This window comes from Drosophila ficusphila, unplaced genomic scaffold (genome assembly GCF_018152265.1).
Source record: "Drosophila ficusphila isolate 14025-0441.05 unplaced genomic scaffold, ASM1815226v1 contig_198, whole genome shotgun sequence".
Lineage (NCBI taxonomy): Eukaryota > Metazoa > Arthropoda > Insecta > Diptera > Drosophilidae > Drosophila > Drosophila ficusphila.
The window spans coordinates 5,755,225-5,778,516 of record NW_025064092.1 but is presented as its reverse complement, the minus strand read 5'-3'; the positions used below and the strand labels follow the sequence as shown (position 1 = coordinate 5,778,516).

The following is a 23,292-nucleotide window of genomic DNA, read 5'->3' as shown; positions in this document are numbered from 1 at the left end:
TTTATTTTTTTCAGGTTTTTGGATGTGTATATGGCTGTTTGCAGAAAACAATTGGCAACTTGGAGATAGACATCAGGATTATTACGCAGTGAGTACATCAATTAGACAGTAAATAATTAAGTTATATATTTAAGATCAAAAATACGACTTAAGAAAAAGAAATCAAGAGCAACAGTAAAGAAATTCGAAAGGATAATTTTATCAAATAATGAACTTGAAATCCATCACAATTAATAACTTTAAACAAGTAGAGATTATATAAATATATATAAATATAGTTAGAATAGTTGTAAGAATGCGGTTACCGGAGATATATAGTACGCTGACACCACCAAAATGAACTGGAGAACAGGCTGCAAAATCAAGGATTAATGGCGAGATCATCTATTGAACTTCACTCCAGGATGCAGTGCGTCAACTCATTGGGGTATGTATTTTTGAAATTATTATTTATGTAAAATAATTTAACTAATATTTTGAAATCCTTCTTTACGTTGCAGGTGATTACTATGCCTTTCTAATTGGAGTGTACTTCAAGATGCAGTGAATCAATAACCCAAAGAGGTAAATACATTTTTTCTAACAATTTAATTGTAACTATTACTTTTTGTAACAAATTATTTATTTTATTTTTTGTTTTTTATTTAATTTCAGGGTAAAGTGTAGAGTGTAAATGTTGCGGATAAAGTGGTTGCAGTTATTATCTTACTTCAAGAAGACGAGAGGTTGCCGTGCAGATCAAGGATCCAACTGAGTAAGTACCAATGCCAAAATATAAGATAATATATGAAAAAACAATTACGAATTTTTCATTATTTTGTAACATATTTAAAACCTATAAAAGTAGTTTTTGGTAGCTAAAGATTTGTTTTGTGATTTCTGCTATACAAATAAATTAAGTAGATCATATTTGCATGCTTTATGAAATTTTTTAAAACAAAAACAAAAGGCAGAGTTCAGGTTTTAGGGGCTGGCGTTAAAATAATAAAAAAGGGATGGGAAAACGGTTCACATGCATGTCACAAAGAGCAAAGAGAAAATCTTGAAACTTGTCTGACATTACGTGAAGTTGACAACATGTCAAAAAACGAGAAAAGATATCCCCAAAAGAAGGGGGCGTGAAAGCCAGCAGGGAAGGTGGTGGGGAAGGTTGGGGTGAAAAACTACAAGAACTTGGCAAAAACCAAGTGACAACATTCATGTTGCCAACGCAAACAAACAGCAAGTGAAAAAGAAAAAACTGTTGGGGTAGAAAACCCTGAAGAAAGGGGTCTGCAGAGGAATGGGGGGAGGGGGTGAAATAAGGGAGGACATGTAGGTACCAACTACAATGCCCTTTTCCAAATCAGAAACCCCATAATATTTGAATAAAGTACAAGAGAGGAAATGCAAACAAAAAAGTTGTAAAAAATGCAAGCTAAGATAAAGCCAAATATGGTGGATAAAATATTCCACAAACCTGTCTCCATCTAAGGAAAGGTGAAAACGAGACAGAAGACCAGACACCCACATTGGGGGTCGCCCAAGCCCCCAAAAACCCCTTCTTAAAACCCCCTGCACAACGGCAAAACAAATAAGAAAAGAAAATCAGAAACTTTCTTCAACAATGCAACGGGGGAAATGCTTTTTATTTGCTTTATTAGGACATGAAAGGTGAGGGGATATAGACTAGTGATTCTTTACAATTTCTGGATTACAAATTATTACCTTTTATAATGAAAAATGTACAAATGGATTAAAAGTTGACTAGAAACTTAATTGATTCTGAATCTTTATATGTGTTACTAAAACGGTTAAGCCAACACTGTAAACTGATATGAAATATTTTTAAAAAATTACTTACACTTGTGTATTTTATATTGCATTTTGCTGCTCCACTTTATGTTTTCTTTTGAGTGGATCTACCCCACTTTGCTACCCTGTTTTCTTGAAGGACCGACACATACTGCTGGCAAAAAGTATTTTTCCGCAACAAACAAGCAAAAGTGACACCGAACAGCAGATTTCGACTTGTTCGTGCTTTTTTCGTTTATTTTTCACTTTATTTTTTTTTTATCAGTGGTGCACACACACACACCCGCATAAAATGCATTAGGGCGTGGCACCCAGCGACCGCCCACATGGAATGGCGCTTTACTTTCAGCTTTGCCTTCGGATTTGGTTTTAGGTTTTATACATTTTATATCATTTTTTTTGCTCTGCGATTTTTCTTTGTTTTCTTGTTGGTGATTTGTGGGAATTGTGGGTGTGGGGAGATTTTAGTTGGTTTCGAAAGCGTGTGCTTGCATATCAAAGCATTGCGATCGACCTCTTTTTCCTAAGGAATACCCTCTACTTAGCCTTAAAAAAGACAGTGTAAAAATGAGACCTAAGGTACATTCCAAAAACAAACTATGTATTCTTAATGTGGAAAATATTTTTTCTGAAACACGGAATATGAAAATGTATCTTCTTATATCAAACAATGTACTTAATTTTCTGAAAACAACTATATTCTAAAGAGAGAATAAAGTTTTCATTAACATTTTTTTATTTAAAAATTTTTATTTTTTAATATCTTAACATTTTATTCTTGCTTTCTCCTTTGTGAATCCTTTCCTCCTTTTGAGTCCTTTTTCATTGTGACATGGCGACGTCCGATTGCTGTTTGTTCAGTTCGTGACTGGTCGCATTTAGAAAGGGGAAGTGGGAGGGGCAAGTGGGCAGTGGGCGTGGCGGGGCAACCACTTGACTCCCAAAATTCGGGGGCCACATCCTTTTTTGGTTGTCAGCCCGCTTAGGGTCCTTTCCCAGATTTTATTCTGAAACTAGTGATAAAAATAATAGCTTTCTAATATCAAATAAAATGGTTTCAATGATTTTTTGTAAATTTTGTAAAGCAGTACTCTTTGTTATAAATATTATAAAAAAAAACTATATTTAAAAAATATTAAAAAATTATGAACCACTATTATTTTGACTGCAGTTGTATGTCCTCACCCCCCAAAGAAATACCGCCTGCCAAAAGTTTATGGCGCGTCGCGAAGTTCGTCGCGCTTTTCTTGCTTTTCTTGATTTTCTTGCTTTTATTGTTGATTTTGTTGTGGCCATCGACCTGCCACCCCAACTGCCGCCCCCTTTTTTGTGGGCGGTGCTGTTGCTGCTGGGTGGGCGTGGCAGTTAGCTGCGCCTTATCACGGCCTGGCCAACATTTTCTTACCGCTACTTGTTTGTTTTCGGTCGAGATGTCGTTTTTTTTATATTCCCTAACTAAAGGACTTTATGTTATATGTTTAATACTTAATGTATATAAAATATGTATTATACAACTTAAATATTATTTCTGTTTATAGAAAAAAGATTTAACAATTTAGTAATGTGCTTTTAGTTGTTATGTCTTATAATTGTATTATTTTTATAGATGTTTATTTATTAAGAATAGAGAGGGTATTCAAAATCCGCTGATTTTAAAACTTTTCCGTTTCTCCTTGTTTTTCGTTGCTACTGCGATTTTTGATAACTGACATTTGTTGGAAAAGGTGAAAGAAGGTGGCTAAAACGGGAAGAGAGTGGGGATTGGGGGAACTGGAGAGGAAACAAGGAGGAATTGGGACCGGAGCTACAGAAGCCAAAGGTAAAGGTAAAGTAAAGCTAAAGGTAACGAGCGCTGCTGAATGAGATGACAGATTAGGGATCACAATGTGCTGTAGGTGGATCCCCAGCTTGTCTTTTATCCTGCTTTTCATATTCCCTCCCTTTTTCGCTTATTCTTTCAGCTTTTTGTACACTTTTTGGGTTCTTAAATGTGGATAACTTGTTGCTCGCGAAAATGTCTCATTTCATAATATTTTTTAACAGGAGTTTCTTTAATTATGTACTTCAAGAAATATTTATCCTATTTCCTTGATTGTAGCAGCTAATAATTCAAATGGACGTATTATTCTCAGTATTTGTTTCGGGGAAAATCAGCAGAAAATAAAAGGTTTAATCTCTTGTTAAATATGGGGCATCGCATTTTTCAAGGCCGTCAAAGATCAACCGATTTCGATAACTTTTCGATAGCTCAGAACAAACGGAAAGTCACACACACACAAACAAAAAGCAAGCACTTCACAGCTTAACACCCTAATGTGCAATATTTTCGACTCCCCCTTCCCATACACACACAAACCGTACACTTTAACCCACCGCAGCCCCCTCATTTTCTGTCAAACATCTTCTTCTTCCCCTTATCGAAGTGCGAGTGGATGGGGAAAAGGGGGAGAGTGAATGAGAGAAGGCGCCACCCACTAACACCCTCTTTATATCTTGTTCTCCTTCGCTCTTACAGTTTTTGATACATCAACTTTTATTCTTGTTATCTTTTTTTGTACATATTTTTTTTTTTGTTTTTATTACAGTTGATCTTTGGCTTATTTGCATGTCGTTCTTTTTTTGGTCTTTGTTTTGCTGTGTTAATTTCTTCGAACTTAATGGGATTGTATTTGTAAACTAAATACTATTTCTTAATTTGCTATTCTTTCTAAATTTTTTCAAATAGAATGAGAATGCTAAAAGTTTGTATTTACTTAGCATAATATTATAATATTTATTTAAAGATTTATTTATATACAATTTCTTGCACAGTTTTTAAATTGTTTGTTTATCTAGGGTTTTTGTTATTTTTTTTTATTTGTAAAAACTTAAAAAAATGTAATTCTTTTTCGGTTTTTTGTTGCTAGTTTTTTTTAAATATTTTGGGTTTTTTTTTTTAAATTTTTTTCGGTCCCCAGTGCGTTAAAACGCCAAAGGGGCGTCCCTCTCCAGTTCATGCCCCCATCCCCCGCCACTAGTGCTCTCCCTTTCGCACTGCTAACGACAAGTGACAAACACAAGTTGAAGAAGAAGCAGCTGCAACAAAAACAACAACAAAAAAAGTAGAGGAGAGGCAAGAAAAAAGTTTTTGCGACCAACAGTTGACAGTCGAAAAGCATTTGACATTTTACCTTGGCACGCACACAAACACGGCCAAGTGCGAAAGGGACAAAACGCGGGCAAATGTCACTTTGAAAAATGCCATTGGCTCGGCCAGCGAGTGTGAGCGAGAGGGAGCAACGGACGGAGAGGGCGCGAGCGAGAGAGCGCCATTTTGCGCATCTCTCAATGAAGCGAAAGGCAGAGCAACAAAAAAAACCAGTTGCTTAGCAACGCCCCCTCTAACCGCAAAAAGAGAGCTGGAGAGAGGGAGCCAGAGCAGTAACAACAACGCGCAGAATGGGGGGACGGACAGCAGCAACAAACACACGGTGTGCAGCTCCAAAAACAACGGTAAATATCCTTACAACAACAGAGCTAGCAACAATCCTTAAATATAGGATCAACAACTAAAAACAAAATATAAGTTTAGAGAAATGTCAACATTTTTGTATTACTTTTGGCATATCAAAAAGTTGCAAAATAATTTTTTTTAATTTTTTTTTAAAAACTCTTTAAATTTTTTTGAAGTTAAACCAAAATTTGGTTTCAATCTAAACAGATTTTTTGCACGTTTTATTGATTACTTTGAAAGTTAAAAAACTACTTATTTAAAAACTATTATCTTTAATAATTTTGAAATAGTTCTTCTTTGTTTAAAAACTTTAATTTAATTTAAAAAAAATCTATGTTGCATAAAACATTAATACCTTTCTTAAAATTTTTTTAACCAAAAAAAATTTTGTTAAATAAAATGATATTTAGTTTATGCCATTCAAGAGAGCCAAAGAAGCTGCACGAGCAACGAAATCCAAAGGCGAGAGAGCGAGAGAGCCTGCGACTCCATTGCAGAGCCGCCAGCAGCGCAGTCGGCGTCGCAGCAGCCCCAAAGCGACACTCGCTGCGTCTCGTTTCAACGCGTGACATTCAATCCACAACCACTTGCCCCATTTGGTTGCACGTGAGTGAGCGGTGCACCAACGGCCATCTCGCTCGCTCGACCGGCGCGCTATTCGTCGCCGCTTCGGCTCACCACTCGCGTGTGTGCGTGTGCACTCGGCAGTGAGCTATCGGCCGTCCACTTTGCCGTCGCGTTTTCCGGTTCCCGTTTTCAGTTTTTGTTTGACGTTCGCGTGAAGCGCCCGCAAAACGCAAAACGCTCGAATAGCGCTCGCCAAAGGGAAGAACGCAACCGTTTACCGTTAGTCAGCTGTTTCCGTTCCGCCGCGAAATCGTAAATCGAAAATTTTGCGTTGTTCAAATTTTTTTGCAAGTGAGAGTCTTGAACAACAAGAAGAAGCATACAAATATATCAAGCATCAAGAAAACCAAGAAATTGCCCGAAGAAGAAAAAGTGCAAAGTGCAAAAAAAGAATAAGAAAAATATACACAACTAAATACTGGAATACTGGAAGAAAGATAAGAAGAGAATTGTATTCGTAGAGGAGCGGAATTTCGCGCTTTGTTTTTGTTTTGCCAAATTTGCCGCCGGCACACACGTGCTATCCCCCTCTTGCTCGCACTCTACCCCAAGCCTTGATGTGCGTTAACCGTTAAGTGTGCAGGTGGGGTTTTAACCCGCTCCTCTTTCTCTCTCTCGCTCCCACTTCCCCACACACGCACACCCACCCACATACACTCACACACGCTGGCATAATAAGGCTCTCGTACACACACACACGCGCGAGACTTAACCCACTGAGGCCCCCAAAAAAAGCAACTTAAACCCCCCCGAAACCAGAACTCCATCCCCCCGGCATCAAGATATTCGACAACAAAATTCTCACCGAGGCCTCCAAAGCGCCCCTGAGGGCCGTCGCACTGGCGTCATTTCTGGGCGACGGGTTCGCCGCCCTCGGTAGCCGCGCCCCCCCGCCCAAGGACCATCTGATGGCGTTCGGGGCGGTACTGCACACCAGCCAGCACAATATCGGTAAGTGATCGCCAAGGGGTTGGGTCATAAAAGTTTAAGGCTCCCCCAGAAAGTCCTATAATATAACCCTATTCAGTTTCGAGGCTAAGGAGTCTTACCGAGAAAAAGAAAAGTCATAAGATCATAGGCTATCCTGAGCAGCTAAAAATTACATTGGTGTTATAGCAATTATTTTATGATGCATATTCATAGAAAAATCGTTTTAAATTTTTCTCAAATAAAACCTCTTAACTTGATCTGTTTATGCAAATATTGAGTAGAACATAACTTTGGATTTATGTTCGGATGACCTGAATCAAATCTTAGATCATAGAAATGTTTAACATTAAAAATTGGTTGCAGCTGTTAAAAAAAATAAGAGTCTTATCTTTCAAAAAAATTATTCGAAAACTATGTATTTTAAACATACAACTAGTATCCTCAAAATGCAAATGTATTACAATTTTTTTACAAAATAAATATTGCTGTGCTTGGTGCCGACGGGATTTCGTTGTAGATTTTCATATTAACTCTTAGAGAAGTCAAGAAAAGTTGGGATCGCTGTTGGGATCAAAAGTCCTTGTACAGGAGTCAACCCCTTCAAGGACTCGAAATGCGATCCCAGATGTTCGGTTAACGACACCGTTTGCCAACAATGGGTTAAGATGGCCAAGGAGGTTTTTAATGGCGACGGCTGGGCAGGAAAAAAGTTTTTGCACTTTTGAACTTGTTTCCCTTTTTAGGGATCTGCGGCGGGGGGAGGGGTCTAATGCCTCGACCCCCAACCCCCTTGGCCATTTGCCATCTCTTTTCCGCATTACCATTTTGTATGCTTTTGAAGTTCTTGTTCCTCTGTTTTTGTTTCGGTTTTGTTTTTCCTCCCGTTGTTTTCCCGTTCGTTTTCGGACGGAAAAACTTTTGCGCAGTTGTCAAAGTTTTTCAGCTTCTTCCTCTTCTTCTGCCGTTTTTCCTCTTCCCCATCTTTTCGGCTTTTGTTTTATTTCATTTGCTCTCCTGTCAAATTTTCACTTTTGCTGACTGTTTAATGTCAGAATAAAACAAAAAAAAAATTATACAAAAAACGAAAAAAGTTGGAAAAATTTAGGCTTTCTTAGTTTTGTATTTTCTGTTCAGTATGGAGAATAAACACACTTTTGCTTCGCTTTGTAAAATTTTATACTTAAATCTATTTTTAGTGAATGGATTTTGGGTACTAGAATATAAAACAACGAAATTATGCCTAAATTTAACTTCATTTAAGCCCCGTTTTGGGATTTCAGAGTTACATAAATTCTATACCTAATGAATTTGTTAGAAAAAAACAATTCCCCATCGCGTTTTTAAATCAAAGTAAATAGTTTCTTGTAAGGATAATCACCTTTACTAAACTCTGTCGATAGCATAGACGTAAACGTAAACATTCTCTCGATTTTCCTCTTTAGTGGAGGTCCATAAATCGAAGCTAAAGAGTTCGACTGTAATTGCATCTGAAAATTCTACCGTAAACTTGTTGACATTGGACATGCAGCGGCAGACACCTTCCTCCCTCATAAATTGGCTACAGAACTCTTTGGTGTTCGGGGTTTGGGGCTTGGGGCAAGGGGATGGGGGCCTGTGACTTGGGACTCGGGGGCGGTTCAAGTCAAAAGCTGTCGACATTTGACTGGAAAATGGATGTTCAGGAAGCCGTAGACCCGTACAGTGGGGCTCTTTACAACGGCAGACTGATGCCAAGTCGAGTCATAAAGCTGCCAAGCTTTCTTCTTCCTGCTTCTACTGTTTCTCGCTTGGTTTTTTTCCTCACTTTATGCCTTACCCATTAGTTAATGACTGGGCCTTAGAAGTAGTGAACTGCGCCTTACTTCAGTTCGGAATATAACACTGCTATGCTGTGGTATTGTGTAGTTCCAATGGTTTTTAAAGAACTTGTTTTCAAATAGAGTAGGATTATTTATTGTTGTATTTCTAGAAGGAATAAAATATTTGTTGTGTTTTTAAATCGAATTCTTTTAATATTTTTAAGTCCCCATGAGAATAAGAATAATTTTCATTGTTATTTAGTTAACTATTTTCTGTTTCAATGTAAACGAGTTCAAGAATTCAAAGAACTATATCTTATTTTAATAAAAACTTACAAACTGTTTATTCGGAATCCACAACTGGAATCGTAGATGGAAAGCACTTCCATATTTGCTTTCCATTTCCTTCCCATCGAGGGTAACCCCAAGTTGTTCCATTCACAACATCCTCAGCCATTTCCCTGGCCGACTGTTCATTTTTCTCCGCATATATCTTGCTGGCTGCATCTTTTCAATTTTTATGTTGCTGCTAGCGAACACGGCAGCAACATCAACTGCAACTGCAACTGCAACGGCAACGGCAACGGCAGCGGCAACAAAAGCTCAGACCGGCAACGCCTTCGACAAAAGTTTGCGCTGCTGTTCATCAACATTTATGACTGGCCACAAAGGAAGATCATTACGATCCCGAAGATTACGATTATGGCGATGGGGATCGTGGGGTCTCCTGTTTTTTCATGTTCTTTTCTTTTGTTGTATTTTTTTTATTTTTCCTTGAGTGCAACAATATTTCCGTGGAAGCTTTTGTCCGCTACCTCCAAGGAAATGTGAGTTTTCTAGCCATTTTAAGCCTTTTCTGTTGGACATTTACGACGAGAGCTCAACTTCAACGGCAACTTCAACTTGTCCATCAACGGCTCTATGGATCCTTTCCTTGATTTATGGGGCAAGCAGCCAGCAGCTAGCAGCTCAAGAAGCAAAGAAGCAAGAAGCGTAGACACGGCAGCTGCTGCCGCATTTAGCAAGTCGGCAGTGAGGGGTTAAGGTCTAGTTCTTGGGCGTGGTGCGGCCCATAAATTGCCATGCATAATGAGGCGTTGAGTCCCTCTCTTCTTGTCAATATATTGTACGATTTTCACTACCTTCCTTGGTGGTCAACGCGCCAAACTATCCACTGAATGCCGAACAGAGAAAGAAATCGCGAAACCCGTTCCTCGATCGCCGCCACTTTCAAATTAAAAGTCATTACGATAAAGTCGCTCGATCCCAGTTCCAGATTGACGGTAGCCTAATAAAACTCTGATTGTGTTTTAGAACTTGGTGTTAGAACTTGGTTCAGAAAAAAAGCGATCAAAAGTAAGACCAGCGTATTTCTTAAAAGGTTTCTTAAGAAACCTTCTAATATAAATATAAAATAAAATATATAATATATAATATACAAGAATTGCAATGATATACCTTTTTATGAAAACCCTAACTTGTTCAAGGATAAGCTAAATATTTTGAGAGATTAATTTAAACAAAGTATAAGTACATGGATGATCAAAAATTTATTAGGAGTATTCAAAAAATACACAATAATTTATCTAAATAAAGTAACAAGTATTTCCTATATTTTTCCTTCAGAATGTATATATTTTTTTTCCTAAAAAGTATTGGTTTTTGCAAATTGTTGAAGCAGTGTATCAATTAAAAAACCCTTTATTTGAATACGGATAACACGAAATCCTTTGCCTTAGTCGTGTTCGCCCCCTCTCTCTCTCTCTCGCTCCCCAGTAACACCATCTCTTTCTGACGGCTGTCGCCGTCTCTGTCTCCTGTCTCTGTTCCTGTCTTCTATCCCTGTCTTCTGTCCCTGTCTTCTGTCCCGTGCTATGAAAGTTATGAGGGGCCCCCCAACTGTTGGGAACTTTTCAATTTCTGCAATCCGGGGCTTGGCCCGAACCAGAAACTGAAAACTTGGCTGAGGGTAAGGCAACGTCGTCGCCTGTCCCCTTTTGCTGTTTCCCCCATCCACCACCCCCCGCCCCCCTCTCCTTTTCCCCTTGCAGCGCCACCACTGGCAAACCCCCTGTGCCGCCCTCCCCCCAAAAAAAAAACACATTTTGCAGCGCTTTTGGGTCGAAAACTGAAATAGTAATTCACATTCATGGACTGTGTGTGTCTGGGCCATGGTTTTCTGGGCTTTCTGGTTCTGCCTCGGACTCGCTTCACTTTAGCCCCTTCCCCTCTGCTCCACCCCGCTCCTCTCCTGATATTTTTTTTTGTTTCTGCCGTTTTTTATGGATTCTTGGGCCATTTTACGATTATTTTAGAGCTGTCAATAGTCCGGCAACGTGTGAGATAATTTATATGCCATAAATTTCATTTGGCAAACTTCTGCGGCCAACTCCTCCGCCCGCCACCCTTTTTTTCCGTTTCCCTATTTTTTTTTTCGTTGCTTTTTCTTTTTTTTTGGTTGCTTTCTTAATTTTTTTCTAGCTTTTTTCTGCTGTTGTTTCGGTGGCTTATCGCCTTCTTGGGGCTTTGATTTACAGCCCGGCACTCAACAGGTTAAGCCGCCTAACCCTAAAAGCCACTCTTTCTCTTTCTAATTATAATTTACTATTACACCGAAATTCTTGGCGGAGTTTTCGTTTTCGTACTCCTCGAAGGCGAAAAACAAGAAGAAAACGGTAGCCAAAGCCTCGGGGATTGATTTATAACCGAGAGATTGCGAAAAGCCCAGCGCAAATGGAGGAGAAGATGATGGAGCAGCCGAGATGATGCGAAGCAGCAGCCGTGGAAAAATAAAATTGAGCAGCAGGAGTACACAGGAAATAAATTATGGGTTTTAAAGGGGGAATTGAATTTATTTCTTACATGGCAACTTAGGAATAACCCGAAATGTCGCTGCATAATTTATTAATACTACTATTTCAAGGCAACCCAGTTTTAGGGAAGCCTAAGAATGGTTTTATTACTAATATTTTTATGATATTTTAATGATATTATTCTTCATAAGATATATTTTACATAGTTTCCAAGTAAAACAATATTCAGACATCATGTTTTGGCAGTTGTAAAATATTTAAAATATCGAATAGGCTTACTTGTAAATACTTTTCCTGCATTTTTGCAAAGTGGACCACAAGTTGTGGCTGTTTCAGCTGAGTTAGCAATTGAGCCACTTGATGCTCTCACGCAGTTTCGGGCCAGAAGGGAAAGGGGAGGCGGAGCGGAGGATGGGGATGTGGGAGCCGCTGTAAAGGAGGCGGGGCCGCCGTCGGAGGCGTAGAGGCAGCCAGAGGTGGAGTAGTGCTGATGCTGACCTTTAACCCACTGAGCCGCGACTCGCAGGCTGAACCCGCCAGCCGAAGCAAAGGAGCGAAAGAGACTGCCTCGGCGGGTCGAGTTCGTTCGGCTGGAACCAAAGGAAAACGATCGCGGAGCAGATGACCGCAGCGAACGTCGATTCGTTCCGAGTGCTCCAGCAGCAAAGAGCCAGCAAAGAGCAGAGTGGCCAGAATGGACAGAATGGGCCAAATGGCCACAATGGGCAGAGGTTACAGCAGCAGCCGTCGCACGGCACACCAGCTTTTCAAAATCGCCTTTACGGCTATGGGAAAACATTTTTTCAAACATTTTTACACAGTTTTTAGACACCAAAAACAAATAATACGCCAGCTTAATTTATGGTTGAATGTTTGGGTAAAAGTAAAGTACTTTTTGGCTATGGAATTTGTAAACCATTTTTTGACCAAATTTTTTTTTTTTTTTAATATTTACAAGTAGTTTTTGAAGAGATATTAGTAAAGTTTTTGTTAAATATGTAGTTTTTTTTTTGTATTTTAAGCGTGGGTGCGTATAAGCTGTGTCCCCACATTATCCCCATAATCCAGAAGAGAAATATAAAGAAAGATCGGCCTAATGATCCGTGTAATGCTGCTTCTTCTTCTTCTTCTTCATCCCAATCTAGCCATCTCGTTCTCTATCCCTATTTCCATCTCGTTCTACGCGGTGTGTCCCCAACTTCTCCACTCACCATCAACATCATTATTATTGTTATTATCATTATCATCATCGCCATCGCCTCGCATCAATTTGTTATGCATTTTTATTGTTCGTTTATTAATTTGATTATACGGCTGCATTATAAAACCCTCTGCCGACGTCGCTGCTGCCGCCTCTGCCGCCGTCGACGTCGCGGGCGCCAAGAAATTAACGCAGCTCTTACTTTTTATTGCTCGTATGCAAATTAATTAATCAAAATCCGACGCTCCGCACACACTTGCCAGTGTCTTCTTTATGGCCTTTGTTGGTCTCCTTTTTTTTACCCCCCTTCAGTTATTTTCTCTTATTTTTCAGATCGTTTTCTCGATTTTTTTTTTTTTTTTGTATTTTTGTTGTTGTACTTTTTGTGTTTTCGTTGTGGCCGGTGTTTGGCAAATCATTTGCGGCAAACATCAAAACGCAGCAGGAGCGGCTAAGTCTTATCAATGGGGCAGCAAACGAACCGAGCAACGCGGCCCAACCGGAACCAATCGAAACGGTTACGAGTCGAAGCGGTTAAGTATCGGTAGAAGGCCGCTAAATATTTTTGTGGATAAAATCAGTACTTCAGTTTGTTAACAACAGAATTATTTTGAATATAGAAATATATTGTAAACATTTTCTGAAATTATTGGCTATCAGGAGTGGTTTTTTATCAGCAAAAATATTTTCGCGGTAGAGTTTCCTTTAGAAAAACAATGCTTACATTTTTACACAAATAATTATGCTTTTTCTTTCGATCTTGAAATTATTAACTACCTTGTGGAAATTTTAAATAGTACTTGTCTCGTTATTAATTAATTAACTGTTAAAATTTTATAAAACAATCCCCATATAATAGCTATTTGTACTACTTGCCGATAATTCCAACCAATTGTTTTTTATTCACCAACAATAAAAACAGTTTAATAGGCTTCCTTACAAACTGCTTTAACAAGCTGAATGTATACCGTCATTAAATATTGTCGCAGTGGTTTTTAAGCGCTGGGGCAAAAAATTAAATCGCTTAACATATAAAACACCACTTGCCGGAAAATCGAAACCGGGCCAAAGAGGAAAAACTGAAAAGTGTCCACCCACCTCGGGTTGGGTTGGCTTGGCTTTTCCTTATCGCTGGAACAGACGTCCCCCCAGTCGTTCTTTTCCGTCCGCTTTTCGCTGGCACGTTCACCCCTGTCGCCTGTGTCCTTCGCCCTTCGTCCCTTTGCCACCCATCAGCCCATCAAACCACCCAACACCCAAGCCCCCCGCCCCCTTTTTTGGGTGCGTGTCCTCAGCTGCTCCTGATGCTGGTCCACTGATAAGCCTTGTCAAAAGTTGACTTCCACCAGGGGGATGATAATGGTGCAGAAAAAAAAAAAAGCAAACCCAAGAGGGAAAGAGGGAAAACGGCTACGTGCACTCGCATTCAAGGTTAAACTGGGAAAAGATTGCGATAAAACGATAAAAGAATTTCATGTTTATGTTTCGACGGCGCGAAGTTCTGGGAGAAGGGCATAAATTTAGAGCTTATCGCATGGCAGCCTCAGATAAACTTCCCCCTCGAAGGAAACCGCAAAACCCTGGACACCCCCGATGCTCTAAAAAAAAAAAGTATATTTATATTTATCGATACTCAAATCAGTGAAATCAGTGAAGTGATACTTGATATTTTAGTATATCGATCATAAACGTAAGAGCGATATTTGATATTTTAGCAAAACGCATTTGATTTAATCTAGAAGTACTTTTGAAATTTCGAATGAAGCAATGCTTAAAATAAATAACTACTTATTTATAACTCCCATTAATATTTGAATAGCTCAATACCCGAGAAGCTGCCTCCAATATCCTCTTAGTTAATGACACTTTAATGTCATGAATTATGAATAAATTATACATTTCCCCCCTTTCACTCAAATCTCTGCTTTGGCTTGTTGAAGCAGCATAATTTAATTTCGAGGCGCTTTAAGTTTGCGCAAAAGTCTTAACCACCTAAAACAATATCTCATCGATATGTATTGATACGACTTTCAGCTGCTGCCTTAATGTGGCTCTGTCTAAATTGTTATTGCTACCGAGTTCGGTGCCAAGATTGTTTATTATTAATTGCATTTCGGGCTGGCTGTTTGGCTGGCTGGCAAATGCGAATGCAAATGCAAATGGAAGCTTCACTCGCAATGCGAAAACGCTCAACGGAACGCAAATGCAACGCAACGCAACGCACAAAGCGCAATAAATTCTGCAAAATTAATGCGCAAAACCAATTAAAGGACAATTTGTGCCATGTGGCAAAGCAGCTACGGCCCGAACCGAACCGAATGTCCTTGCTGCTGATCATTATAATATGCATAATATTATGCTTGTCTTGGCCCACAAAATGGGGGCTGGCTAAAAAGTTGCCAACTTTGGCCAGGCTTCGAGCTAAATTTTGCCAATCAAAGCAGAAATTTTCCAGCCAGTGGAATGGTAACAATTTGTGGGCAGCTGCCTGGTTTTCCGGCAAGTGGCAAGTGGAGAGTGGAGAGTGAAGAGGGGAGCAAAGAGAGGGGGAGATGGCTGGGGGAAAATGGGTTACGGAAAATTGCATACGCTTTATTTGGCACAAAACTTTAAACCTTTAATCGCATTAAGCGAACCGACTAAAGTCAATCGGGGTAGAAAACCGGGGAAAGGGAGTGAAAAAGGAAAATTTATAGATAGCGCACAGCCGACAAAGAAACATTCGCACATTTATGAGCCACGCCCGCATTAAATATTGAAAAATGCAAATTTACAAATACATCAATTTTCAATGAATCGCCAACACCCAAAAGCATTTAAAATCAATCAATGACCAGCAGCGCCAAAAAAAAAAAAAAAAAAAAAACAAAGGCCGCCGCCCAACGGAATTTTCAGGTGGCCACCTTTTTGGGAGGGGGATTGGTGGTGGTAAAATGCCACATCAAATGAACTTAGCAGGTGGGCGGAATAAAGGGAAAACATGGGGAAAGCTGGGGGGAACCAGTGGGGGGAGTGTCGCAATATTAACAAAATAAACAGAGAGCAAAACCCCGAACTGAAACCGAACGAAAATCCCCCAACAACAGACCGCAATGTGATGCACTTCACGTCCTTGCGGCCAGGACCTGAGTGCCAGGATGCCAGGATGCCAGGGATGCCAGGAAAGCCAGGGAAGCCAGGGATGCCAGGGATGCCAGGCTGGCAGGATGGGCAGTTGGGCGGTCACAGGGCCTGGTCTTTAAACAAAAATTAATTTCAGTCGGACGGAGGAAAATTTCGAAACAGAAAGGGCTTAGGCACATTATATCGCTGCAGGAACTTTGCATTTGGATTGTATTAACATTTTAAACGTGGAAATTACTGTATTCACCATATATTCTTTTAAAGAAGAATATTATCATGTACCTATTTATTTGATTTGTTAAAAATAAACAGTAAGGGATTGTAGTTTTATAAAGTTGAAAGAGAATATTACAAAAACTACAGTAAAGCAGAAACATTTAAGGATAAATCTATAAATTGTTTTATAAAAATTCAATTCCAAAAAATTTCTTAAAAATTTAATACAATGTTAATGTAAATGCCATAATATATATAATTTCATTGAGATATTTTGGTTCTGTATAAAATTCCCATTGACGTTTTTTTGGTATTCAATGCAAACGCTGCAATTCCTGATGCTCGTGAACTTCTGTGGCCATATATTCCTGTTCCTGTGGCTCCAACCAACCACCCAAAGCCCCCCATTCCCCCATTCGATACATATTTTTTTCGTATTTCCCCCCTCCTTTTTTGTGTTGAAATGCCATCAGCATTCGCAGGGCTTGACTTAGAAACGACTCTTGGGGGTTGTTGTGTGCAGTGCAGCCAGCATATCAAATAGGAAACCTCCGCAAAATATGGAATAAAAAATTCGTAGAACCCAAGGGGGAGAGTGGGGGTGGTTTTCGGGGGGAGTGGAGAAGAGGAGTGGGGGTCTGTCTGGGGGAGGTTGTTGTCCCGTTGGCTCGTGTTTGTGTCCATGGCACATCACTCATACGCTAAGGCTTATCATTGGCTATCTGTCTGCTGACAACGAACAACATCAACAACAACAACAACCTACGAGGGGGTGGTTGGTGGGTGGTTATAAAAAGAAGAAGAAGAAGAGGAAGATAAAGAAGAAGAAGAACCTGAACTTACGAGCCACCCCAAACTGTTGCCATCTCTGTCTCCTTGCGAACTCCCCATCTCTCTCTGTCCTTTTGGACAAGAAGTGTGATTTTTATGGGGCGACAAAAGGAGGAAAAAAAATCAACAGAAAAAAAATAACAGAGAAGCGAAAGAATATATATATATATATAAAGCGAAAAAAGGAGAGAGGTGAGGAAATGAAGAAGGGGAGAGGTGGGGAAGTGGTGGAGCTCCCCTTGGGGGCCCTATAAAAATCTCTGCAACTGACGACAATGTTGATGATGACGACTATGAAAATGGAGATGAAGATGAAGATGGAGATGGCGATGACTATGAAAATGGTTGATGAGATTGAAATTGAGATTGGGTATCTCGAGTGGCAACCGAGAAAACCAGAAGAGAGTTTAAGTTAAGAGCTCCGCTTGAAGACCGAACCATAAAAGACGGTCTAATTGGCAGGAGTTAATGATTTTGGTTGGTATTGCACGATGATCTATAAAATATTGTGTTTACTACCTATAAATTCATTGCTTTGCTTTATTGAACTTAAAGAAAATAATTCTTTATAAATACTATATACATTTAAAGTTGTAATAAACAATTATATTTGATATTCAAAGGGTACCGAAAATGCAGTTTAAACCTTTTCCATTTTCCATTTTCAAAAACCATACAGCAAAAAGTGCTCGCAAGTTTTCGGGGTACGCTCACTAGTATTGGCCAATTTGTTTAGACCTTAATGGCAATTCCCCTCCTCTCAATCCCCTCGTTCATTTGTCAGCTCTTCTCGGCCATTTTTGTCATGTAAATTTGAGCTCATGTTTTTTTTGTGCCTCGTATTTATGTTTTTGCAACACAGGAAAGGAGGAGGAGGAGGAGGAGGAGGGAAAGAGAGAGAGGGCCAGCCGGAGGAATACGCCTCCTTTTCTGTAACTCATGCATATAAAGTATCTGCTAGATACACAGACGTGAAGCGAGCGAATCGATGGGTTTTTGCGACGGGTCTTTTGGGGGTCTGAGGTGAGGCTTTCGGATGTAGATAGGCGGCAGCCCAGAAGCCATCGTCTCGCATCATGAAATTGTTTACTTTGCCATTATATTCCACACCCCCTCCCCAATCCCCACTCCCCCCAACCGCCCATCTCCTCCCCTTTTTCCCCCACAGAAACCGAAAAAAATAAAGGGGGCCAAAAGGAAAAACAAAAACCAGAGGCGGCTGAAAGAGTCCCCACTTTTCGCCTCCCCAATCCTCGTTATTCATCGAATCCTGGCCAATATCGTAGCTACTCCTCTTTATTTTTTTCCAGCTTTTTGTTTTTTTTTTTTTTTTTTGTTTTTTGCTCCCCCTCTTAACTTCATTTTGTGTGCCTTTTCCTCTTTTACTTTTTCGAATTTATTTTTTCTGTATGCTGGCCTCCTTCATATCTGCTTGTGTCCATCGACTTTGTTTCTGCTTTTCTTGGTATTAAAATTCAGAGGCTGGTGGGGAAAATAAATGGGGATGAGGCGAGTATCGGTGGGTATTTAAGTGCCACATCCTTTTATCGGAAAAGCAATTGAAACTGAGTTTAAGGGGTTAATCTCTTGCACTATTTTTTTTTAATATTTTTGTGATCTAGAATATACTCTTATACTTGTGTAATGTCTTGTTCATCAGCTTTTTCTATTTTAATGCTACTTTTATATAAGTTTCTATATCTTGGGAGTTGCTATCCCCATTTTTCCACCTTCCCCAGAACCATTAGGCTATTTTTAATGCAATTCGTTGCGGCTGATTTGACAATTTTGATTGCATTTTCCACTCGTTCCCTTCGGTAGCGCGGTTAACCCATGTCTGCCATCGGTCTTTCGCCCCCTTCAACTTTGGATATATGTAAATTTTTCGGAAATATAAAAATCCATAAAGAATATTTAATGTTGCGTTCGCTTCGAGGCTAAAGTTCAGCGGCTTCGTTGTGGCTTTTTCTTTTTGTTGATATGCTTGAAATATTAATATAAAGCTTAACACCTATTTTAGTGGTTGTTGTTCTTGTCGTTGTAGTTGTTGTTGTTGTCATCGCTTCGCTCACACAAATTGCTCGCGTTAAACTTGTTAACATTTTAATTACATAATTAGTTGCGATATTAGCAAATTAAAACAGGAAAAAAAACATCAACGCGGTGAAGAAAAAGCAAAAAATTAAAATAAATAAGACAACACAAAAAACTGAATATTAATGAGTTTTTATGGCGAATAAAAAATGAGTTGGGTGTAAAGGAAACTTGAAAAAGCGTAGTGGGAAGATTTCACGCTAGTGAATTACTAAAATATTTTCAAAGCTTTAAATAGGGGAACTTTGGGCAAATTAAAATATAATTTTTTAGAGAAAATATGAAAGATAGGCTGACATAAGTTTGGAATTAAACACATATACTTCGTTATTCATGGAATATCGGCTGTTTTTTCAACTTTTTCAAGTTCTGCAAATATTCTTCAACTCCGCTTATCTGCGAATTTTCCTATTTCCATTTCACTATAGCCATTTGTTTGGCTTTTTCATTTTCTTTGGCTGCTGCATTTCCATTTGGATTTTTGCATAAGATTTGCCAGCAGAGAAAAAAAGCGAAGAAGCTGAAAAACATGGCTTGAAGAAGAAACGGCAGCTGGAAAAAAATGATTGCGATTGAGCGACGGTTGCTGCCGGTTTGGATTTTCTTTTCTTTCCCGTGGCTTTAACATTTTAGTCACGTTTTCAGTTCGCAAAGAGGAGAAGGATGGGGAGGAGGAGGAGGAGGGGTGAGGAGGGGGCGGGGGGCGTGGGGCGGGGCGGTACAGGGGGCGTAACCAACATGGCGCAGCAAGTGCTTTGGCAAAAAGTTGAAGCTGATTTTTATTATTTCCCATTTTTTTTTTGCTCCCCTGCCGCTGTGTTTTTTTTTCTCGTTCGTTTTTCTTTTTTTATTTTATTTTTTAAGCTCTGCGTTGATGTCGAACGAATTTTTCACAGTTTGTGGCGCAGACGACAATGGTCAAAAGTTTGTTGTGGTTCCTTCTGTGGCCATTGTGCACAGTGGGGTAAATAATTGAGCGAACTTGCGATGCCTGTTTAAAACTTTTAATAAAGAATAAAGTTTGAGGGTTTTACGTATTTTCCTTGTTTTCTTTCACAAATTAGTGCAGAAATATTAAGCAGCTTTAGTAAAAGAATATTTTTGGAACAGCTTCGCTATTATTTTTTCAAATACTTAACAAATGCAAATCTATGAAAATTAAATGGCAAACTATGTCTAGCTGTGCGCAGCTTCACTGTACTTTCTGTGGTCGAGCTGCAACATCAACAGCAGCAGCAGCAGCAGCAGCTGGGGAACCGAGTTCAGTTCATTTGTTATTTTTCTCCAGCCTCATCCTTATATTTCTTTCCTTTATTTTTTCGGGGCTGGTCTTTTGGGTGTTGCCGGGAACAACCCAGCGAGCCATGAAGAAGCTGCTGCATTATAAATGCAGTTAGTCTCTGGATTGCGGAGAAGCTGGAACACAATTATATAGCCACAGCCCGGCTCCCTCTGTATTGGTGTGTATATGTGTGTGTGTGTGCGAGCGCGGAAAATGTTGTGCAAAATGCTTTGTACGTGCTTCGGCAGCAACTTTGCACTTTTCTCTCAGTTTTGCGCTGCGGTCAATGGCTGCCATACGGATCGGTACAGGGAAAAAAATTTGACATTATGCTGAAATATTCAACACAAACTATTATGCGGAAAATGGGATAAATATACTTTGGAAAAATATATATACCATTTATCCAAATTTTTCTATTGTTCTTTTGGTGAAACCTGCATAAAAAGGCCAAAAATGTATTTATCTTAACGGGAAATGCATTTTCTTTTGTTTTGTAAGCTCCTTAAAACTAAATAAATAAGTAGAAATAATATTTTTTTTAAATGTGAAGGTTTCCCTTGAATTTTTTTGTACACGCAGGAAACATACATTTGTTTCTCTGCCTGGGAACTGGAGGAAAAAGGAGTATACATCGAGAAGAGAGTCGAAGAGCGCCTAGAGCCGAGACATTTCGCTTCGTTCCAGTAGCGGGCAATTTTTCACATCGTTACATAAATTTCAGCGCAAAATAAATGGCCAACGGTAGCCGAAAGTGCACTCAACAATATTTAAATTGCGACACTTAAGCGGCAGCAACAACGTCACAAACACCAACAGCAACAACGTTGTCGGCGTCTGCAAACAACAATTTGTCGCTTTTTAAAAACGCGCCAGAAGGCACGAAAAGTGAAGTCCAGAGAGCCGCCAAGGTGCCGGACCCAACTGACAGAGGGCCAAAATGAAAAAATACACAAAAATTGAAGAGGAGCCCGGATGAAAGCGCCGAAAAAGTGGCAAGAAGACGAAGGCGGCTGAAGAAATTGCTAATAGGTTCAGGCGGCTTAACAACCCAAAGACAGTGAATTAAATGAATTAAAGCAAGTGCTCAACAATTACTAAGCCATGAACCAATATTACAAAGAACTGCTCCACAAAAAACATTTTATATAAAAATATGAGAAATCTTAAAACCAGAAAGAACATTTGGTAGAAGCATTTCAAACAGAATAATTAAACCATTAATCCTGAACAATAAATACGAAACAAGCACCAAAAACCAACATATAACTTCAGCAAAAAGAATAATAACGTTATCCACAGATCCAGTTAACAATTAGTAAAATAACTCCGTTAAAGACGACATCATCAGTGATCAGTAATCTGGGGAAAGAACAACAACGACACCCGAATCTGAACAACATGCACAACCGGCAGCACGAACAACATTTAAGCCAAGTTTCGCAACGCTTTTTCGTGTACGTTAGTTCATTGAGCCTCGAACTCGAACTCCAAACTGAAGACAATCGCTCCACGGTGCTGCTGCTCCTCTTCTTCTTCTTATTTTTCTTCTTCTTTCTGGAGTCGCCTCCCCGCCTTCGTCCCGCCCATTTCGTTCCGTCTATAAGCGTCTATAACCTTCATTAAAAATTGTCTGCAGCGGCATGAAATGATTGATAACATCCGTCAATTTTGACATATGCGGCAAGGTCTGGACTTGAAACTTGCAACTTGCCACTTGCGATGATGTTGCTTCTGCTTTCGTTGTTGTTGCTGTTGTTGTTGTTGCTGTTGTTGTTGGGTAGGATGTTCGTTATAATTCTTCGCTGTTCTTCGGGCTTCCTCTTCTGTTGCTGTTCTTTTTGGGCTTTCTGTTAGCGAAAATGAGTCAATTCGTCAATCAATCAGTGTGTCAGTTGCTCATTTATAATGGCCAAGCATTGCTGTCGTTGCTTCTCGTCGTCCCGAAAAGTTCCCCTCCTTCGTATTCATTCATTTCGCCTCGGTTTTATCAGTTCGCTCGAGGCAGTGGCTACTGTCGGTTGCACGGGGCGTATGAGTAACAGGCGGTATACCCAAAAAAAAAAAAGAAATACAACATGGGAATGGGATGGCAGAGCAGCTCCCTAAGCTTTATTAATGTGGGTCATTGTGGGAGGAGATGGGGAACTTTTTTTTTTTGGGAGGGGGAGGGGAAGACTGCGGAATATGATATATTTCAGTGGCAGCAGATCCACGCAGAAAATCCTGCTCGTCATCCACCTCAATTTGTCTTCTTTTCGTGCTCCTTAGCGAAATTCCCGAAATATTTATACATTTGTTTTTGAGGCTCCCAGGCGGGGCTCCATTTCTCCAGTGCCGCATTATTGATTGCTTTGGATTTTCTTTGGTCTTTGTAATTACTAATTTAATAAATGTTATAGTTTTGGGTACTTCTTAGTTATCTCAATATTTATTTTGTTTATTTTTTTATGCTGATAATATTACAATATTAAAATTTCAATAGTCACAAATGTTTTGATGTTTAAACGAATCCTTTTTAAATTTTCAAAATGTATTTTATATTTGACTTCTCCTGTTTTTAGTTATCATATTTAGCCATCTCCTCTTTTTTTGGTTTTAGCCGATATCCCTCCCACTTCCTTTCGCCATTCACGTTGCCAGCCTTCCTTTCTTCCTTCCTTCCCTTCTTCCTCTTTTTATCACCTCCTCCCCTTGCCGCGTTCTTCGAAAACTTTTTGAATGAAAACAAAATTTTCACACACAAGTTTGCTTTTTTTTGACTCCTTGGTTCTGTTATTTTTTTTGTTTTTGGGTTTCTTTTTGTTGTGTTTATATATATTTTGTACCTGGTCACGCCCCCAAAAGGCCCCACCTGCAAGTGTTCCACAAACGAAGACAAACGTTTGCTCATCTTTGGGGAATTATTATTATTTTTTTCAAAAATATTTTCGCCTCTTGCAACTCCATTGACTGATTGACTGCGAAAGGAGGCAGCATTTGTTGCTCCTTGTTCGCCAGCTTCTCCTCCTTTGTCCAGTGCTCCTCCTTCTCCTCCTCATCCTCCTCTTCTCCTCCTTCTCCACTCCTTCTGCAGATTCTCCCTCCTT

At 39.5% G+C, this 23,292-nt stretch overlaps 1 protein-coding gene across 1 annotated transcript in view; it reads left to right on the top strand.

Annotated features, from left to right (window-relative positions):
* Positions 1-6,002: 6,002 nt before the first annotated feature.
* The window catches only part of LOC108088669 (LIM/homeobox protein Lhx1), a 54,183-nt gene continuing 36,893 nt past the window's right edge, over positions 6,003-23,292 (top strand). Inside the window, exon 1 of the mRNA XM_017186602.2 lies at positions 6,003-6,865. Within this exon, the coding sequence (XP_017042091.1) occupies positions 6,823-6,865 (43 nt within the window). The 5' untranslated portion in view covers positions 6,003-6,822. The remainder of the gene's footprint in view (positions 6,866-23,292) is intronic.